This window comes from Archocentrus centrarchus, chromosome 11 (assembly GCF_007364275.1).
Source record: "Archocentrus centrarchus isolate MPI-CPG fArcCen1 chromosome 11, fArcCen1, whole genome shotgun sequence".
NCBI classification, from domain to species: Eukaryota; Metazoa; Chordata; class Actinopteri; order Cichliformes; family Cichlidae; genus Archocentrus; species Archocentrus centrarchus.
The window spans coordinates 19,696,702-19,718,210 of NC_044356.1; the positions used below are offsets into that span (position 1 = coordinate 19,696,702).

Consider the following 21,509-nt stretch of genomic DNA (forward strand, 5'->3'; position numbering starts at 1 on the left):
TTTGTTTCATTTGTGATATCTTATTTCACAGCAGCCAAAATCCTTAACTTGAGGAAGTTCACACACCAATGGGTGACATCGTGACAGCTTTGTCCATCTTTGATCTACAGCCTATTATTGCACTAGCGGTGAGTTGTTTATAAGAGTTTTTATTATTATTATTATTTTTTTTAACAGGAGGATATAATTAGCAAGTAAGAAGGTTAATGAGGCCCTCTAAAACACATGCATAACTTACAATAAAGCCAAGCTTTTTGTAGTCACGGGTGTACATGGACTTGCGTTTCTCAATGCTGCCACTGTTGTTGGGCTCACACTCCACGTCAAAGGCGATTCTCCGCAGCTCAAAGATGATGTCCCTCTGAGCCTGCACATGACGAGAAGAATATTAAAGTACTGCTCATAAACCCATCAGTCTTTTATTCCATTTACAGTCTAAGAATTCTTCCTTATCTCGACTGTCTGGGGTCTCGCAGTGCCTGAGGCAATCTGGATAACACCCAATTCAGTTCATTGTTTTTATTACTTGGCCAAAACAATAAATTTTTTTTTTTTGGATGATCCCGGCCCAAACAACCCACGAGCAGCTGAACAAAAGATTAATGATTGTTTACTCTTGGTAGCTCCATCATACTTTTGTGTTAAGGGATCTTTTTGTGACAGTACTGTGAAAAGTTATTGGGCTCCCCTAATTTCTTCATACTTTGCTGGAAAATGTAAAATAGGTGCAGCAATTTATTAAATGCCCCTCCCCCTTCTGTCTCAGTCCACACCTGGTCCTGAGGATCCATCTTGGTCATCATGCGGTCCTCGAGTAGGTTGAAGTTGAGCACCTGCAGCACGTACAGCTGATGTGCCATCTCATCATTAATGGGTGTGGGGCTCCGGATCACGTTCTACACGGCGTGGAAGACACGTAGGAAAAATACAGGAGAGATGAAAGGTTTTAGGGTCAGAAAGGCGAGAAGTGGATTTTGCAGGAAGACGGCAAGATATGACAAAGAGGAATAAGAGGATTTGGAAGTGAATGATGAGGATTAGAAGGCAGATGAAGGAACAGGAGAAGGAGAATGAGATTTCACACAGGAGAGAGATGATGAAAGAAGCAAAAGGGAAAAGGTGCAAAAAAGTATCCACAAGAGATAATGACCGGGGGGGGGGGGGGGTGAAACAGAGGACGATGTGGCAGGTGTCATTTTTGATGCTGATATCAAGAAGAAGAAAGGTTGAAACCTGACAAAGAGAGAGAAGGAGACAGAAGGAAACACTGGAGGAGGTAAAGAGGAGAAGGGTATGGGTAGACTTACACTGAGAATGATGGAGCGCAGCTGTTTCTGGGCAAGAATATGGGCCATCTCCTATTGGGGGAGAAAGAACAGGAGGGAGCAATAGGGATAGAAGAAGAATGAGAGAATTTAGGAAGAGCAGGGAGAGAGTGAGAAGGATAAGGATGAGACACAACGACTTATCAAGAAAAAAAAAAAACAGGATTCTCCATGCTACAATGAGAAATTAAGGCGGGCAAAAAATAAATAAATAAATAAACAATAAAGCCATCCGAAAAAGGAACTTAAGAAGGAGTACTAAATGCACTAACTGATGCCTTCTACAGTGCAAACTACAAAGGGTGCTAATCAAGGGTGCACTTACTGTCAGGGGACAATTTAGGATGTCCACAATGTGCTCATCATACTACCATATCGTGAGCCGTGAAGAAACAAAGTCAGAGACAGAAAGACAGAGAGGGTGAGTGAGTGAATGTGGAGGGGGGAAAAAAAATAAAGAGTCTGACAGGAGGTTAAAAAAAAATAAAATCATTTTATGTCAGCTGTGGAGCCTGTGGCGGGGGGGGGGGGGGGGGGGGGGGGGGGGGGTGCAGAGTCAGCAGAATGGTGACAGACTGGGGGATCATAATAATAGGTTTACTGATGGTCGAGTCCTTTACACACACACACACACACACACACACACACACACACACACACACACACACACACACACACACACACACACAAATGCAATAAGCCACTCACGTCTACTAAACCATGCTAAAACAAACTAACATCAAGAACAGCTGTGGTCCCGTAACATCACATTTTAAAAGTGTCCTCTCTGTAGAAATAAAACCAATCAACTACCATAACCTGAGCTAGAGGAGAAACTGCTTGCCTATCACCTAAAACACCCTCATCAAGAGTCTTAAAAAGCACAACATCTTATCTAAGCAAGCGTGATGATAAAAAGTCTTAAATGGCCAATTTAGCTTCAGTAACAATTCACTGCAACAGCCAAAGGAAATCTGTATTCAGCACTGCAGTGCAGCTTGTTTCGGCCTAGCGTGTCTTCAACACTGTGTGCCGTGCAGGAGAAAGACTGTGGGTTAGCATCATTCATTATTAATGTCAGAGCGCATTGCTGGACCCTATGGTGCTGAGGCAGGGGATCATGTGATGAGCTACAGGGCAATGCATGACATTGGTGAGAGGGTGTGTGTGTGTGTGTGTGTGAGCATGGCATCACTTCTTAACAGGCAGATTTTATTGTTGCACTACACTGCAGATGTGTTATAGTCTCATATAGAAATACATACAAACATACATGGATACTGTTAGACTCGAAAAATGCTGATGTTTGCAACATGAAATGATGCACAGTACAGTATATGCAGTGCATTTGCCGTGTGTGCGCACTGCCGCCTCACCTGTCTCCTCTCCTCAGGAGCTTTGAGGAATAAAGCATTGATGACAGCTATAGTGTAGGTTTGAATATCTTGATCAGTCCTGTAATCAAAACACAGTCCAAGTAGAAAATGAAACACTATAAATAATTTGTTCTTTATCAGCATGCTTGAAAAGCAGTTATCACTATGAAGCTTTCGAAAAACAAGCCAGGTTGATTAATGTTCACAAAGAGAGTTTACTGATTCATCCACATACCCCTGAAGATGTGGGATAAGCTGTCCAATAGTGATCTCTTGTGCCACCTTGTGGTAAAGATCTTGACTGTTGAGCACCATGGACTCGAGGATGGCCAGGGAGCGCTGCAGCACTGCTGTGTCCATGGCCGACTTGTTCACATAGCTGGCGATCTGAAGAAAGGTCAAAGCTTTTAGAAGATCTGACACAGACACGGTAAAATTATGTATAGCAGGTTTTGAAAATAAAATAATGCAGATTCTGGAAAACAAAAACAAACCTCAATTAAAACAAATGGCAACATTTCATTATTTTTTTTAAAAATAATGAAAATATTTTATAAATTTAGGCATAAACTCTGAACACACATTTTAGAAAAACACATTTGATAGAGGCCACAAAGGCAAAAAGCACTTTAAAATGAGGGGAAAATAAACACACACTTATAATGTATACCAACCACCTTTCTTTGAGGATTTTTACTTTAGTTTATGTGTATGTCCTCTCACAAAAGCACTCTTAGAAACAAAGACCATTACCAAACTATTTTTAGATATTTAGAAATGCTTCATGACATCATCAGAAGACAAAACTCAGCTTCCAATCTTATGTTTAATGTAAAGGCTGTAAATGTGATGATGTAACTATTTGATCAAAACCTGACCTTCTTGATGAAGGCCACAGAGAAAGTGTCCCAGGAGACGATGCCATGGTCCATCAACTCCACAAAGGCCGTCAAAGTGAAGGACAGCAGGTCGCCAAAACTACGGGGCAGCAAACACACAGACACACACACACACACACACACACACAAACCATAGGAAACCTTTCTCTACCAGATGGCTTGGAACGCAACAAAGAGCGAGCGGTAGGCAGAAACGGAGAGAATGGTGCAGATGAAAATAAGTTCAACGCCGCAACCAGGCTGGCTGAAGAGAGACAGGAAACAGGCGAGGAGAGAGGTATAAATGGGACAGAGGCTTGAGATGCAGCGCAGACAAACTGGCCTTCAAGAAACAGCAGGGGCCATCAGAAAGTCAGCGGGAGCCGGGCAGCACAGGGCGGCGTTCAATCAGGACCAGAAAGCTAAGTTATAAAGTGAAGTCATGCAGTTACACAAATATCAGGAGAAATCAATCACTTTGCAAGAGTCACAGGGGGCCAAAGCAAGGACCACATTAAAAAGCCTCCACTTCATATTTCTGCTGCATGAACTTAATGAAAAATCTAGGAATTATTATCAAATATGGAAGCTTTACTTGTGCATAAATCAACAGTAGTAGAAATTTTTGGAGTTACATTTCCTATCTACTCAACTGTTACATGAGCCATGGTGTTTCACTGGTTTCACCAGTAGCTTTTACAACACTGCCCTCTACTGCTTACAACTGGCATTGCAGAGGTTTCCTGTCCAGGCAAACCTGACCTGGCCTACACATGATGCTTTTATGTTATATTAATCTAAAGGGTAGTTGATTTATACTCATATACTATAAATGTCTATAAATGTCTGACTAGTAATGTCCGCATCTTTCCTGAAACTGAAACTTATATTGAGAAGAAAAATAAAATCTGTTAAATGATGAATTTTCAAGTTTGTTTACAGAGGTGAAGAACTGTGTTTTAAAGACAACAGTGGTGTCCACCATCAAATCAGCAAGCCAAAGATAAGATGATTTAAAAAAAAAAATGCTTTCAGCACATGGGTCAGTACTGCGGCATGGTAGATGATTAGTAAACAGTCGTACGGACAATTAGTAACCCACAGCTGAAGGATGAAGAGGCTATTGCAGATGGTACTGGGCATTTTGATGTAGTTACTGTAACTAGTCAATGCTACATGAAATCAATGAATACTGAAATTAGAGGACAGATTATTTAAGGCTAATAAAGTAAAGAAAATCTCATTGGCAGATGGATGATGATCCTGTGGTATGCGATGCCATCATGTGTGATGTGCTATTGGCAAATAATGTAGGAGGGAAAAGTAAAAAAGTAGCCAAATAGAAGCCTAATATAGAGCACAGAGACGGTCCTCTCACCCTGAGCACTATTTGGTAAAGAAGACCAAGATTTAATTCAATGTAAGCACTGACTAGAACTAACAAATTAGCTGCACTGGACCTTTAATGGCAATAGCGATATCTGATAGGTTTCACAAATCTCTTATGGCGTTACATTTTTAGAAATAAATCTTGGGCTTCTGTCAGTTTGAGATTAAAAAAAATTAGGAAATTTCTGTTGCCCAAAACCACATGCAAAAAAATTAAAGTGCAAAATTGATTTCTAAATAGAAATCTGTAAATGGCTGTTACACGTATATCTATAGTAATTCCCCATAAGGCACTGGGGCCAGAGTCTTTATCATGCAGACTCAGCCAGCAGGTTAGGAAGAGCACAGAGCCAATGACGTTACCCGGGTTGGGGGGGGAAATGGGAGGGGCTTACCATGGCTTCATTATCTTTTGCAGTTTTTGGTACCGCCTGCAAAGAGAAACTTACGTGTCACAGGTGTGAAAAACACAACAAAACCTTTAAGACTCTCCCAGCACAAAGCAGGGAGCAACACAAGTCACACAGTCTTTTAAGAATAACATCCCTCAAAGAGACGAGAATCTAAGGGGGTCCACTCTCCTACACAGAGTAAAAGTGATTGTGCAAAGTGAAACACAGGCAAATCTGTTCAGCCTAAACTTTAATACACTGACTCAAAACAAACGCCTCGGATCACCGAGGCACTTCACACACTCAAAGCATGCCAAGCAGAAACAGTTGACGAAGCGGCTTGCTGCAGACCTAACGTGCCACGGCAAACTTAAGGAGAGATGATAATGAAACCAAGTTTGCACATTTCAAAAAGCAGAAACCACCTTGTAAATATGTGACAGGTGCAGTGGAAGAAATGCCTTATGCCTAAACAAGCAAAAGGAAGCTAAATCTGCACAGCTTTAACTTGCCTCCAGTAGCTTTGAGATAACAGGTGTTCTCTCCAAGTTCAGCAATACTACCCCAAATCATCAAAAATCATCAAAAATGAATTTAGTCCTTATCACCTTCAAGGGTGTCGTATTGCTTCAGCGATCTGGAAGTCCTGTTCTGACAACATACATCTGTGCTGCGTGATTTCAGCATGGCCCTCAAACTTTAGCTTATGGGTCAAACTGATCCGACCTTCTTGTCAAGGATCATCACTGGTAAGAAGAGCTGGGTCTCAGGCTATGATGCAAAAACCTAACCTTAAGTAGAGTGTGGTGCTCAAGCTCAAAGAAATAAGAAGCAAAAGGGAAATGAGAGCATGGTAGTCACTTTTTCAAGTTATGCACCATTAATTCATCTCCCAGGGTCAGATGGCTAACTTGGACGCATCTGCTGAAAACTACCTGAACTGTTGTGAGTGTAATGGAATACAACTTTTGTCTCCCTGTGTCTTTAGCTATTTTGACACACTCAAGAAGATGCGAATTGCCAGATATGCAAGCGGTCAGAACAGGACTTCCTGGGAGCGATCTACAAATAGCAGCAGCCCAGGAAGTGAAGGATAGGTCCAGAAAGAGACAACTTTCATGGGGTACTGACTATATTTAAATAAGGTATGGTTTTGACTCTAAATTGGTGGAGTTGCAGAACTTCTTGATTGCCCCCTGCTAAGATAACAAAAAAATGAACGGGTCTAACAGCTGGGAGCGGTTTTAGGATCAGCATCTCAGTATATCCATTTTTCAAAGGGGGTACATCTTTAATAAGGTACGATCCCATGAAAAACTGTTTACAATGGGTTTTGTGAATTTGTCAGGGAAAACTATGCTGGGAACTATCAGGACAGAAAAGTTGAAGAGAACATAAATAACACTCCTATGTATCAAGGTGGCAATATCTCTTAAACCTAGTCAAATAAGACCAAAATTTATAGTAAGGCTAGTAATGCTTTTAATAATCTGGGTAAAGTTGCACTGTACATTCTGAAAAGCTGCCAAAGCACAGTAGGAGCTATTCCATGTTTTTGTCAGTAGAGGGCAATATCTGCCTTAAACTAATTTGCACATGAATACTGTGCATCATCTCTGGCAGAGGCATTAGATCACAGTACCGCTCTGCCCTCGAGAGTCTCGAGCACCGAGCCTCTTGAATAATTACAGTTCACCAAGTTGGTTGGCAGGCACACTAATGAGTGTGCGTGTTTGCGTGTGTGTTAAGAGTCTGATACCTATCTGCATGTCTGTGTTTCATAAGCTCCTTCTGTTGAGATGGAAATGCAGCAGAACTACTCACCCTGCTCTCTTTCGCTTACATGCACTGCTCAAACTCTCCAGGCCTGAATATGATTTGATGGGAATTTACATTAAAAAAACATATTTAACCAAAGAGCCAGGAGCAGAGTGGAGTCAACCTCAGTGCTGCTGTGATAGATCAAACAGGGTCAAATATTTGCTAATATGAACATAATATTCAAAAAGGAGAAGAGGCTTCACTGATTTCCTGTCAAACTGTAGAAGTAAGTGTAATGCCAAAGGCACTGCAATGTAGTATCCACAAATACTTGTGTGGTTTCTGCTAAGAAAAAAAAACCATTAAATATCTAACCAGAATTTAAACCTTCTTATAAAAGCAATCATTAGCATGGCAGGACACACCTACACAAAAAAATGAGGCTCTTCTTTTGGGTTTTCAGTGTGCTTTTGTTAGGACACACTGAATACTATACATTTATAAGCAAGCATTAGATGCTAAATTTTTGTGCAAGCAAACAACAATTCAATCGATTTTTTCCATGGGAAGCCAACTTTCCACAGTCATTCACTACAGACCTCCAAGCCTTATGTGGCCTTCTGATTAGCTCAAGAACAGTGCGTGGAGAGCTTCATGGAATGGGTTTCCATGGATGAGCAGCTGCATCCAAGCCTTACATCACCAAGCACAATGCAAAGCATCGGCTGCAGTGGTGTAAAGCATGCTGCCCCTGGACTCTAGAACAGTGGAGATGTGTTCTCTGGAGTGATGAATCACGATTCTCCATCTGGCAATCCGATGGACGAGTCTGGGTTTGGTGGCTGCCAGGGAAACGGTGCTTGTCTGACTGCATTGTGCCAAATATAAAGTTTGGTGGAGGGGGGGGGTTATGGTGTGGGGTTGTTTTTCAGGAGTTGGGCTCTGCCCCTTGGTTCCAGTGAAAGGAACTCTTAATGATTCAGCATAAGACATTTTGGACAATGTCATGCTCCCAACTTTGTGGGAACAGTTTGGGGATGACCCCATCCTGTTCCAACATGACTGCACACCAGCGCACAAAGCAAAGTCCATAAACACATGGATGAGCCAGTTAGGTGTGGATGAACTTGACTGGCCAGCACAGAGTCCTGACCTCAACCCAGTAGAACACCTTTGGGATGAATTAGAGCGGAGACTGTGCACCAGGCCTTCTCATCCAACATCAGTGTCTGACCTCACAAAGGCACTTCTGGAAGAAAGGTCAAAAATTCCCATAAACACACTCCTAAACCTTGCGGAAAGCCTTCCCAGAAAAGTTGAAGCTGTTATAGCTGCAAAGGGTGGGCCAACATCATATTAAACCCTATGGATTAAGAATGGGATGTAACGCAAGTTCATATGCGTGTCAAAGTAGATGAGTGAATACTTTTGGCAATATAGTGTATCTACTTGTGTGTGCGCATGTTTTGCACTTATGCTGAAATTCGGCTCTTGGTTCTGACTCTAGCTAGCCCCTCACACAGCATGCCGTTGGCACAACCCCTCTCTCCCTCACGCACGCACTTCCCCTCCCCTGGCATCACAGCTGAGAAGTTTCACCTCAGCGAAAAAAAAGTCCTCGCTTTAACCTTCAGTTGAGATGTCTCCAGGGCACTGCGCACCCCCACAACACACACTGAGTTTTTGGATCTGCTGAACAATCAAAAGGCAGTGTGGAGCAGTTCCTCTCAGCTGTGTGCAATATCACTATCATGGTCAACACAGATGAACAGGAGCTGCAGGGCACTCACTGTACAAACCTGTTCTCTCTTTCCAGCACAGGGTTACAGTCTTAAACTTAAGGCTAGCATTGTTGGGAGAGAAGCAAAACTTCAAGCAAGCTGAAGAAAGGCTCAGTAATTTTCTCCTGGTCAGAGCCCAAGACAAAACCTATTAACCGCATTAGATTTATCACAAAGTGAACAAAAGGAATGATTAATTCAGGTAATGTATATAATGACTTTTGTAACATGACCTATTAATAACAGCAACGCATCTATGTAGTGTTGCAGTGGTGCCACGAAATCCTACAGCACACTGAAATAAAAGCATTCCACATCAAAGGCATCTTCAGAAAGACTGAGATGACACAAGACACCAGTAAAATAAATCCAGCTTAACAGAGTGAACTGAGGAATGTTACTGAACGAGCAGGTCAGTCATCTGCTGCATATGCTTTGAACTTAACCAGTCAGACTGCACAGTGCAACTCCAACGAAGCCCTTTTATTCTCACTGAAATCAGATCTGTGTAGAGGATCCACCTGAATACTGTTCAAACCCACAGCACTATTTAATCATGTAGGGTTCCTGTTACAAATTTGTGGTTTGTTACATCAGGCCTGTGGAAAATCATGTCAGTGACATGTGAAATTAAAGACAGTAAGATTTGAATTTGGACTCCCATTGAATTGGATTCAATGTTTACAGGTTTAGATGGATCGCATTCCTGAGTCAAAGTCTAATATAAGCACATAAATCCAAAATAAACATTTGAAACATTTGAAATATGGACTCTTCCCTGCTCCCCATCACACACAAGAAAAAGATGAGGCAGGGCAAACAAGGCAAATCCAAAGCAGCAAAAGAGAAAGACAAACTTTTGACTTACTCAGTCCCACTCTCCACCATCTGAGTGAGCAGAGAGATACCATCCAGGTTGATGAACTCCTGTGCAAAGGTGATATCCCGGGACGCATTGGCCAGGTCCTTAAGAGCCTCCAGCTTGGCATCCATGCTCGATGACTGGATCCGTTCATGAAGCTGCAGTGCTGTCTGGTACTGGAAGAAAAAAAAGAAAAGGAAAAGGGAATTGTGACGATTGTGGATGTACAGACAATTTCATATGTACTCAAAGAAATTATTGATTTTTTCCCCAAAGACATAACACTTACAGGAGAGGTGGTCAACGAAGGATTGAGCCATTCTTAATGTCATTGCGATTCTGTGGAGGATTACAAAGATACAAGCAGAAATTAGTGTGTGCTTCAGCCCCCCCCCCCCCTCCCCCTCTCCTTGGATGCAGCAGCTTGCAGATAAGCAAACCTTTTCTGTGATGTAGAAATTTGTCGCATCAGCAATCTGCAGAGCAAAGTTTTCAGGGTTCCCCAAGGACCACCTAAAAGGCATTGGATGGAAACAAAATACACTGTATAATTGGTTTAAAAGTGCATAAAAACAGCTAATAGGATTCAAGTATGGAGGTAGAGAAAAAGGGATTTTCTTTTTCTTTTTTTTTTTTTTTGCAACAAGCTCTTGCACAATTACATTAAAATCAAAAGACGTGCACTGGTGCATAGATTTAAAAAAAAAAAAAAAAAAAAAAAGCAAATGAAGACTTACCCCTCGCACACTTCTTAAATGATAGCTGAGAGAGGCTTTTTCTGGGAATAAAAAGGGAAAACTGCATTTAGTTCACAGTCCAGTATTGAGTTCCTAAAACAACAGGCAATTCAGAGTGGGCTGCAATTATTTTATATTGCTGGACTGGCACAATGAGCGGCTGTTCTTCCAGAGCCTGTATTTATCCAACTGCTGATGTGGGATCATTGACCATGGCTGTTGCACCACTTCATTCATTATTACTGATTCACTGTTTCTACAGTGGTGGAGAGTGCATCTATTCAAGAACTACTTTTACAATTTTACAGCTAAAAAAAATTCAATAAAACATGTTGAAACCTCGCCGTGCCTCAGGAAGGCTTAATAAACAAGATACTATCTAAAGTGAAACAAGTTTCTTGATTTAGATCAGGGAACACCTAATCACAGACTCAGTATACTAGTAGTGAAAGATTTAGTATTAAGAGGCAACTCATAATATTTGACATCTACTGACTGTAAAAATAAAGAGATATATGTATTGAGCAAAAAGTAGAGATGAGATTGGCTGAACTTCAACCTCCTACAGCAGAACAGATACGTAGGAAGCTTACAACTTGTTTACGTTCATTTCCAGCTCTGCAGTTTTTTTTTTATTCTTGGACTACAGTAGGTTTGCATGATTCACAGTTCAAAACAATCCTTATTTATCACATACTAGTCCTTGGTGCAGCACCTGAGTTCACCCACTGTCTGAAACAAGCTGATTCTGCTGCTCTGTTTTTATGGGAACCTTCCAATTAAGCCTACTTTCTTATTGGCAGGCCCTCACAAACAAACAAAAGGTGTGAACAACAGGTGGGTGGGGCTTTTGTGCTCATACTCATCCAGGATAGAGAAAAATAAGTTATTAATTATATTATATATATATATATATATATATATATATATATATATATATATATATATATATATATATATATATATATATATATATATATATATAGGGATTACTTGCACATATCTTGATGGCTGGCATCAAGATATGTCAGCTTCTGCAGACCCAATTCTGACCACTGTTTTCTTTAGATTTCTCCCCTAAATGCACAAAGATGCAATCATTTTTTAAGCATCTGTATACGAAGCATTGCAGATCATACTGTATTATTGCTTTTCTGGGGATTAGCCCATGCAGGCTCTGGTGATGAAGACAGACAGACAAAAGATAACGATGGCAGGATGGTGGGCATATATGACAAGGAAAGAAAGGCAGAGTGGTGACAGAAAAAGAGGGTGGGCTGTTGTGTGAACAAAAGGGGAGAATGGGAAATAAACAAAAAGTGGGAATCTGAAAAGAAAAAGTGTATACATAAAAAGAGTTTGACTCAGTTTTTTTGCTCTCAGTGTACTTATAACAATACACAAGGACAACAAACAGAGATGGACACAGATGGAAGAAAAATAAAGAGCATGCAAAATGTGTATGAGAGAAAAATAAAAGCAGTGTGTGTATGAGAAATGCTAATCAGTATTAACTTAATATCTGCTTGTTTGCCACTGCAATCATCCTCAGGCTCTGTAGGAGATACAGTATGCTGCCAGGCTACATGCATGATCTATACACAAACACATGCAAGCATAAACACTCATAAATATACATGCAAAAGTACTCAATACTACAACCTTGTTTCAAAAACAAGTTTAGTCATTTAAACCCCATATTTTAGCTAAAAAAGTACAAAGACAACATATTAAATGTTATTATTTATTATTGTTGAAAAACAAATGCTCTTAGATTTCAATGCCAGCTGCATGTTTCAAAAAGAGGCATGTTTACCACTATGTTGCATCACCTCTCAGAAAGCATTTGGGAGCTAAGCAGACCAATTGCTGTAGTTCTAAAAGTGAATGTTTTCAGTGGCGACATTGACAGATCTGGATTCCCGGCAGTCACTCTTTCATTACGGAGTCGCGCTGCAATAAGACACGAAGAATGCGGTTTGGCATTATTTTGCCGAAATAAGCAAAGCCTTCCCAGAAAAAGTCTTCTATCATCATGTTGCTCCAAAACCTGCATATGTGCAAGGTTTGCATGCCATCCACACCGCTGTGCACTAATGAGCCCCATACCATTATGGATGCTGGCTTGGGAATTTTGCCCTGACAACAAGCTGGATGCTTGCCCTGCCCTGAAGCTCTGAGGATGCAGCATCCATGATTAACAAAAAAAAAAAAAAAAAAAAAAAAAAAGGGGGGGGGGGGGGGGGGTTCAGATTTTGATATAGCCCTTGTTTACAGAGATTTCTTCAGACTCTCAGAATCTTTTAAAGTCATTATGTGACCTTGTGTGTTATGTGTCGGCAAAGTCGGCAGCAATTTTAGGCTTAGAAACTTTATTCTTTGGCAGCCTTTCACAAAATAGTGAAACCCTTCCCATGTTAACCTCTCAATAACATACCCTCTCTGGGACGCCTTTTTTATACCCAGTCATGTTGCTGCGAAATAAAAAAGAAAAATATAGATGTTTCCAGTGACCTCAGCCTGTACTCTGTATGTGTTTCTATTATGTACCTATAAATACATGCAGTTCTTTCCTATCCTTTAATTCTCCAACTCTGTTTTCCTAACTACCATTTCCCTGTCTAACCTCCCACTACATCTTCCTCTCCTTTACTATTACTTTCAACCCACGCGAGCCATTAACCTCGTCTTACTTCCTGTAAGTCCAGTGAGGAGTACAGTTTAAGTGTCGCACCTGCTTCATTATAGGAATTCACTTTGTACAAAGGTGAAACACAAAGCTGTGATCTACAGTATAATTCAGCTTATTATAGCATATAAAATCTCAACAAATGCTACACTACCCACTAGATTTCAGCTCCTCTTATTTATCTAAGAGTCATTCTTCATTAGTACACATTAGTAGTTAGTTATTCTTTTTTCCCCCCCAAGGTCATTTGACTGCAATCAAACATGACCTGCTAAGAAAAAAACTTTTGTGATATATGGCATAGATAAGACTTTAATACACCAAGTCAAACTATAGCCATTTGTAATGGCAGAAAACAATGAGAAGACTATTAGTAGAAGACCAGAGGACAAAATGTCAATGTCTCTCTTTTGTAGGCATGACACCAACTTTAAAATAGTCATCAATACTACCTGAAACTATGCAAAACCCCTGCTACAATAGACCATTAAAGTTTAAAGTTTCCCTTTTTTTGTTTCTTGCTCCTTTTCTATCTGCAAACATTTCTCTCATCTCTCTGCTCCACGAGAAACCCCACCGCCTCATCCGTCCCTGTTTCTCTATTGCATTTCTGATAAACAAAAAGTAATAAAACACTTAAAACAATTGTCTACACTTGTACCGATTCCCCCGCATTCCTACATAAAGGTTGGACTTTTGTGCCTGAAGATGTTTGGAGAGATACAGAAATCACAGAGACACACACCGAAGCAGATGTACACACTAAACACACTCAAGCACGCACTGCAGAGGAGCATATACAAACAGGCAGAAATAATAATAATAAAAAAATACAGATATTTATCGGCATGTACGTGGATACGGGCATACACACATACGCGGAGCTTTCAGCAGATGAGCGCACACACATGGACAGTAACAAGTATGCATGTTGCCACACAAACACACCCACGCACATTTTCACTTAAGCAGAATTTTACCTGCGTAAACAAACAAAATATACACATACAAGTTTACACACACGCACACACACACACACACTTTCTCTGAGTATCAAAACAGCTCGAGCTGCAGAAGCCCACTCCCCATCGCATGAGTCAGACAGCCATATGCTGCTGCAGGGCCTATTGTACAGAGGAGATGCAGAGGGAGGAGGAAGAGGTGGGGGTTGACGGTGGAGGACAAGAGAGGAAGAGGCACAGCGCGCGCAAGTTTCACAGTCACAACAAAATGCAGGGAGGAGGAGTGAGAGGGAGGACGAACAAGAGCGAAAGCAAAGGAGGACAAAGAGGAGGAAGGCAACAGAGAGGTGGAACAAGAGGAAGATGACAGGGAGAGATAAAGGGAAGTGGAGGAGGGGGGGGGGGGGGGGTGAGGAGGAGGAGAGGTGGCTTAAAGAAGTAAAGACAGACCAAAGCAAAACTAAAGGCAATCCACAACTCAGACTGCAAGCGTGCTGATGATAAGGGGGCATTTACTACAAAATCCACATCCTTAAATCTCTATTTAAGTCCTTAAAGCACCAGAAGCACATGTGCTTCACAGTTCAATACTTCATTCACTAGTTCATCCATTGAGAAGGGCAATTGTGACTATGGTTACCAGGGTGACTCATAACTTTTACAATCATTAGCCCATCTGTGAGTCACACGAACAGCAAACAGGCCAATTTATAAACTGCATGTGCAATCAAACAATGTAACAGCAAACATGTCGTTGTCCCCCTGTTTGGGCTAATTATTTTATTAGTATGTAATCTAATGCTGGACAGACCCCGACAATCTGCTGACATACGGCATGGCCATTATCTGTGGACTCGTAATGGATGGGAGCTGCGTGCAGGCAAATGCAGCTGTGAAGCAAATCTGCATAGAAATGTAGTTTCATTTAAAAAAAAAAAAAAAAAAAAAACAGACACACACCGCTATTGTTGCAAAATGTTGAGCATGAATTACATGAACTGCATTATGTAAATCTGTGAAATTTATAGCAGTGCTCTGATGAGGATTCATAGCATTTTATTATATCAGCTATTGAATTTTATAGTTTAAAAAATACCCCCTTGCAGTTGTGTGGCTCCACCAACCTTTCAAGTTGCAGTTTAGATCCATGTCTGTCCAGACCAAACATGAAATATGGTTTTAATATTGCCACAGACACAGGCAGGAGGCTGAGCTGGAGGTGGCAGAGTTGGAGACGTTCATTGGGAGTGAGCAAGATGGACAGGATTAGAAATTAGTATATCAGCTAGTGTTTGGACAAACAACTTAGCCTCCAAACCCTTCACATTAGAACGTTCCACTCGCCAGGGTTGCCCGTTATCCCCAATGTTATTTGTCTTAGCCATAGAACCCTTGGCAATGATGATAAGAATGCGAACTGATCTATTTGGCATTCAGTTGGGAGACCAAGAGCATAGATTGGCATTATATGCTGACGATCTGATAGTTTTTTTGACAAGTTTGTCCATTAGCATCCCAAATTTAATGCAACAGGTGGAGTTGTTTGGTCAGTTTTCTGGCTACAAAATAAATGATTCAAAGTCCTCTATTCTATTTTTGAACAGGGATGAAAGATTAAACCCGGTTATACAAACCCCATTTATCAATGCAAGAGAAGGATTTGTGTACCTTGGTGTTAAAATAACCCCAGACATTAAAACAATTGTATCAACAAACTATGATCCTCTGGTCAGTGAAGTAAACGAGTCACTAAATAAATGGATGATAATGCCCATATCATTGATTGGCAGAATAAACATGATCAAAATGAATATATTACCAAAATTTTTGTATCTTTTTCAGTCAATACCTTTGCCTCTTCCAAAACAATTTTTTAATGGATTAAACAGTATTTTTAGTAGATTTATTTGGAATAATAAAAAACCTAGATTAAGACTTCGCTTGTTATACCTGCCATATGAGAGAGGGGGGTTACAACTTCCTAATCTTAAATTGTATTATTGGTCCGCCCAGCTGCGTTCAGCCATGTTCTACTTTTCAACCGAAACGCCCCCAGCATGGATAAGAATTGAACAATTAGTAACAAACCTTAGATTAAATTTGTATTTATATTCCACAAGGCCAAAACAATTGATAAAAATGACAAAAAATCCCTTTTTAAAAAACACAATTGATGTTTGGTATAAAACCCATCAATATATTGGAGATATCCCTTCCATTTCTTCTTTCTCACCTATCTGGGGGAACAGATATTTTAAGGCAGGAAGAGCTGATGGAGGTTTCAAAATCTGGTCAAATAAAGGTGTACAGAAACTGGCAGATCTTTATAAGGATGACAGGCTTCTTACATTTGAGCAGTTATGTCAAATATATAACATTTCAAAGAAACACTTTTATAAGTACTTACAAATTAAACATTTTATTATGTCAAAACACAAACAGATTGAATCTAAACCACCACTGTCATACCTAGAGAACATTATACTAGGAAATTTAGAGAGGAGAGGTCACATTTCCTTATTTTATGCAGCTTTACTAGTGCATGATAAGGAATCCACTGCAGATAGATTGGATGCATGGAGATCTGACATCCGAGAAGAGATACAGGTAGCGGACTGGGAATCTGCATGCGTAAAAGCCCAAAAGCAGTCAATTAATACAAGGATGAAACTCCTTCAGTACAAGTGGTTGATGAGAACTTATATAACTCCTGTCAAACTGAACCGCTGGGCACCTAACATCCCAGATATCTGCTGTAAATGTTTGGTTGGAAAGGGTACTCTTTTTCACTGTGTATGGGAGTGTCCAAAATTACAACAATATTGGAACTTGGTTACGCAAACTTTGTCAAAGATCGTTGGAGTCAATGTATCTGCTGAGGCCAAAATGTGTATTTTAGGTATTTATCCAGAGAACTGTGTTTTTAATTCCATACAGTTAAAATTGATTGACTTTGGACTCCTGCAGGCCAGGAGACTAATATCTTTACACTGGAAAAAAATGGATATACCATCAAACCACATGTGGGTGAAGGATATGGCATCATGTATGACTCTGGAGCGACTCACTTATATTGTCAGAGGAAAGGGAGCGGAATTTGAAGAAACATGGTCACCATTGATCAAGTTTCTGAAACATTACAAAGGACATTAAGAGAACTGTGCAGAGATTGCTGAGTTTAATTTTTTTTTTTTTTTTTTTTTATTATTATTTGTGTTTTTTTGGGGGTTTTTTTTTGCGCTTCGGGGACTGAGTTATTTAATGTGAATCTGTATTAAGTGTATCACTATCACTTGTTTTTCTTCTATGTCATAAAAATTCAATAAATATAATGTAAAAAAAAGAAATTAGTATATCAGAGGGACAGCTCAGGTTCAGCGGTTTGGAGACAAAGTTAGAGAAGCAGGGCTAAGATGGTTTATACATGTGCAGAGGTGGGATAGTGGACATAATGGGCAAAAATATTAAAGATTGAGATGTACAGCGGGAGGAAAAAAGGAAGACCACAGAGAAGATTCATGTAGGGAAAAAAGGACATGTAGAGGGTTGGCAGAAGAGGAGGATAGGGATAGGGTTAGATGAAGGAAGATGATTCGCTGTGGTGACGCCTAAAGAAGAAGACAAGGGTCGCAATATTGTCCTCCGTTCCTGAGTTATGATGTAGAATAACGGCCAAAAGTTTCTGTAGAAAATTATGACCTCAAAGCTGACCTCTGAAGTTTCAGATATAAGACTTAACCACTTCATCATTCTTGAGTATTGGCCAAAACTATGCGAACTAACATGGACCTTTGACCACATCTATAGGTTCAAGAGAACATTTGTGTCAGATGAAGTGAAACTTCCTCCAGGAGTTCCTCAAATTTCACAATCACAAGAACAGGATGGATGTGAGGTCAAAGACCCTGACGTTTGATAGGAAAATTAACCAGTTCTTCCTTTAGTTCAACAGAAGATGTGTGCAAACTTAGAAAAATTCCCTGAAGGCATTCAAGAGATGTCACACAATGCCCCCAACCACAGCTGTGCCCAGTGCAGAGGCATGCTGAACTCTAAAAATAGGTTAAAATAGATTTTTCTTTTTTTTTTATGCAGTACTTCAAAATTTTTTTAATTTAAGATGTAATGACATTTTAATTTGACAGACACATAAAAGTTTAACTGAAACAGTGCCAACATTTCCCTTTATCATTTTCCATTAAAGGCCAGGTAAGAGTGAGAAGGTTGCTCACCTAAATGTTTTGTACATTGTGTTGTGCTGTGTATCGACTCTTAACCCCAAGTAGGCTACTATCAGAGCAAAAACCAAACAACTCAGATGTTGACCTACAAATAGATCCAGTATAAACGATATTCCATTAATCACAAAGCCCACCTCTTCGCTTTCAGTGACATTTCTTTAAATCTATGTCAAAGCTGTGACTAGCTGTTAAACATTTTTAATTAAGGCCACTTCCTTTAGACTAATTAGTATAATTGATGGGAACGATGCAAAAGCCAGAGGCTTTCAGACAGGCAAACATCTGCGCTATTTCATTATATACACAGCAACAGATTACTGTGTAATAATGTGTCCATACAAAACATGCACTGTGATTATGGTTTTAAAGTCTGCGAGATGATCCTCACAGAGACAAAACATTTTTTCAGGTTGTGCTGGATTTAAAGGACAGTAATGTCTGCACGTGGTATGACAGTGTCTTTTGTTGCGCTGAGGCACATACCTGGTCTATCTCCATGAGCTTGGGGAATGCCCCCGGCCACTCAATGGCCACCTTGACAATATCTGCCGGCGGCGGCATGGCTGCCGGGGGGGCGGGGGTGAGAGCCTCACTGCCTCACACCTCTGTCAGTACTACTGAAGATGGCTCATCCAAACCTGTAGGAGAGGGGGACAGAAAATGAGGCACTTTAGTCACTGATGTGTGTTTGTGTTAGGTTTGCTGAAATTCAAAGAATATTGTATATGGCTGGGGAGAGAAGGTCAACAAGGACAGTGCTGAAAAATAAGATAGGAGAGCAACACAGCACACAGAGGCTCGGGGGGTGGGGGGTGTGCAGCAAATGAAACTCATCTCCAACAGAAGCTAGTGACCTGCTAAAACCAATAAGTTCACTTTCATTTAGCATTCAAATTTTTTAGAGGAAGTCAGTCAACTGACCTACTTATATCAATTTGCTATAATTTGTACACACAAAATAAAGTGCACACTCTGGCTTCTTTTATCTCGTGCCAGGAAACCATTTCAGGTAAGGCTGCCGAACAACAACGGGAGGGTTTATGGTCAGCACCAGTTTAAAAACTACAAACACACTGAATGCCATTCATTAGCACACAGCTAGGACAGACTGTTCATGCATTTTTCTGTAAATACTGGTACTGAAAATCTTTTGACTACCACTTATGCAAATTAAAGCAGACAGATTTTTTATCGTCCTCTGAGATCAATTTTTCCAGGAGTAGACTAATTTAAAGTTGGAGTGTGGGGCATTTACATATAAATAACCATCCAATGCATTCAAGCCCTCGCCAAACAAGCTCACATGATGTTGATTAAGCCTATCAGAGCCACATAAATCTCTCTGTATTTTGCAAAACTGGAGTTTTGAATGCAGCTACATTCTGTAGAAGAATTTACTCTCACTGCCAAAAGGGAAGACGAAAAGTCCACACATCAGGACACATTCACAGGTGTTCAAATCAAAATTTAACTGCTAATCTGCTAAGAAAGTCACAGGTGGGCACTGTTTCTCGTGGGTCCAGCCTCAATTCAGACATTTTTATCCAGCAGAAATATCATAAACCACTCAACAGCATTTTCCTGTGACTCAAGCAGTGAAACAGCTCAGTTTTAAAGTACCTTTGGACGTTTTCACATAAAAGTTCGTGTAGCTTGAGAGCAAGTGTGACTGCCACATTAGCATGCAGATATGATTCAAAGCAAGAGCATAAACAGGTTAGTAGTACAGAGCTTCTTCCACAGCCATATACCGCTTGCTTCAAGGGGTATTCCTCCAATTAACACAAAGGTCAGTTTACTCATCCTGGGGAGCATGAAAGAACCTTTTAAACATCTGAGCCATGTATTCTGTTATTCTGGGTGAGTTTTGTCAAGTCTGAGTAAACTACTGAAGTGACATGACCCGGATATCTCAGCCTGGGTTAAAAAAAAAAAAAAAAGAAGAAGAAGAAGAAGAAGAAGAAAAAAAGGCCTGATTAACAGCAGCTTAAAAAAAAAGGAACAAAAAAAAAAAAAAGAATCAGCCAGGCTGTAATCTGGAGATTGATGAGAAGTAAACAGTGCTTTAGAAACTGAAGCATATAAGTCTTTCATTTCAATTTATTTCCCCCCATTTTACTTTAATCAAAATTAATGTGCATTTTAAAAGAGGAAAGTCTAAGAAACTGAACAGATTGAAAAGAGGGATGTCAGTGAAGAATTTCAGTGGGTCAAAACATCATTGGATTGCACAAACGCAACCTCGTTCATAAACAAAAGCAAAAGAAAATACACACCAACACTCACCACTTTCACGCAATTACACCAACTCTAGAACTGAACCTGTAATCCTGGGTGGCTCCTCCCCTAGCCTCTGTCCCAGTGCGCAGGACTTCAGGGCACCAAAAAACAGCATATCACACATCGGAGCCGGCAGCCAGATTGATCTGAAAGCCTGTGGATAAGCCAGTTTGTGCTCCCAGGGCTTATAAAAAAAAGGCAAATCACAGTCACTCGGAACCATGCAGGGAGAGCTGAGCAAAACCACTTCTGCGCCCTTGTGGGGGGTCTAATGAAACCCGCTGGTGCGCAGGTATCGAGTGGAAAATGTAGCAGAGATATCCCCCAAACCGACTGAGGACGGCATCAATAATTTACCTTCTCGGCTAGAAAACTTGGATCATCCTAGTTCCTGGTGGAGAAGTCTGTTTACATATTTAATTCTAAAATGCATAATGCATAATGACTGGCTCGGACTAATTCCTGGGAGAACACTGCTGAGCAGAATATTGTGTGTTGATATACATGGCATGAGCACAGGTGGATAAATGACTGGTGATGCGTGTGCAAACACTGACCAAATAATCTATGCCTGTTTGTGTATTTAAAGAGCGCGTGTTAATTTAAAGATAGTGGCATGGTATTGTGTGTGATTCACCCCATAATAATCCCCATAGCCTTTATTCAAGGGCCCGTTGCCATGGCAGCTGCCGCATCAATAGCTTGAGATGTGGATGTATTTTCTTTCCAAACTGCATGCCCATACTCAAGTCACGTTTGTCACAACTTCACAAAAAAATGAGTCACTCAACCCTCTGCTTTGAACGAGAGTGTCTATTGAAGATTAGACTGGTTTC

The 21,509-nt window shown here is 40.5% G+C and overlaps 1 protein-coding gene across 1 annotated transcript in view; it reads right to left on the reverse strand.

Annotated features, from left to right (window-relative positions):
* The window catches only part of elmo1 (engulfment and cell motility 1 (ced-12 homolog, C. elegans)), a 102,225-nt gene that overhangs the window by 47,002 nt on the left and 33,714 nt on the right, over positions 1–21,509 (reverse strand). Inside the window, exons 2-14 of the mRNA XM_030740647.1 lie at positions 18,877–19,031; positions 10,502–10,542; positions 10,205–10,277; positions 10,054–10,103; positions 9,771–9,940; positions 5,364–5,399; positions 3,580–3,679; positions 2,937–3,088; positions 2,702–2,780; positions 1,651–1,692; positions 1,308–1,358; positions 774–896; positions 239–367 (exon numbers count right to left, since the gene is read on the reverse strand). Coding sequence (XP_030596507.1) covers positions 239–367; positions 774–896; positions 1,308–1,358; positions 1,651–1,692; positions 2,702–2,780; positions 2,937–3,088; positions 3,580–3,679; positions 5,364–5,399; positions 9,771–9,895 — 837 coding nt within the window. The 5' untranslated portion in view covers positions 9,896–9,940; positions 10,054–10,103; positions 10,205–10,277; positions 10,502–10,542; positions 18,877–19,031. The remainder of the gene's footprint in view (positions 1–238; positions 368–773; positions 897–1,307; positions 1,359–1,650; positions 1,693–2,701; positions 2,781–2,936; positions 3,089–3,579; positions 3,680–5,363; positions 5,400–9,770; positions 9,941–10,053; positions 10,104–10,204; positions 10,278–10,501; positions 10,543–18,876; positions 19,032–21,509) is intronic.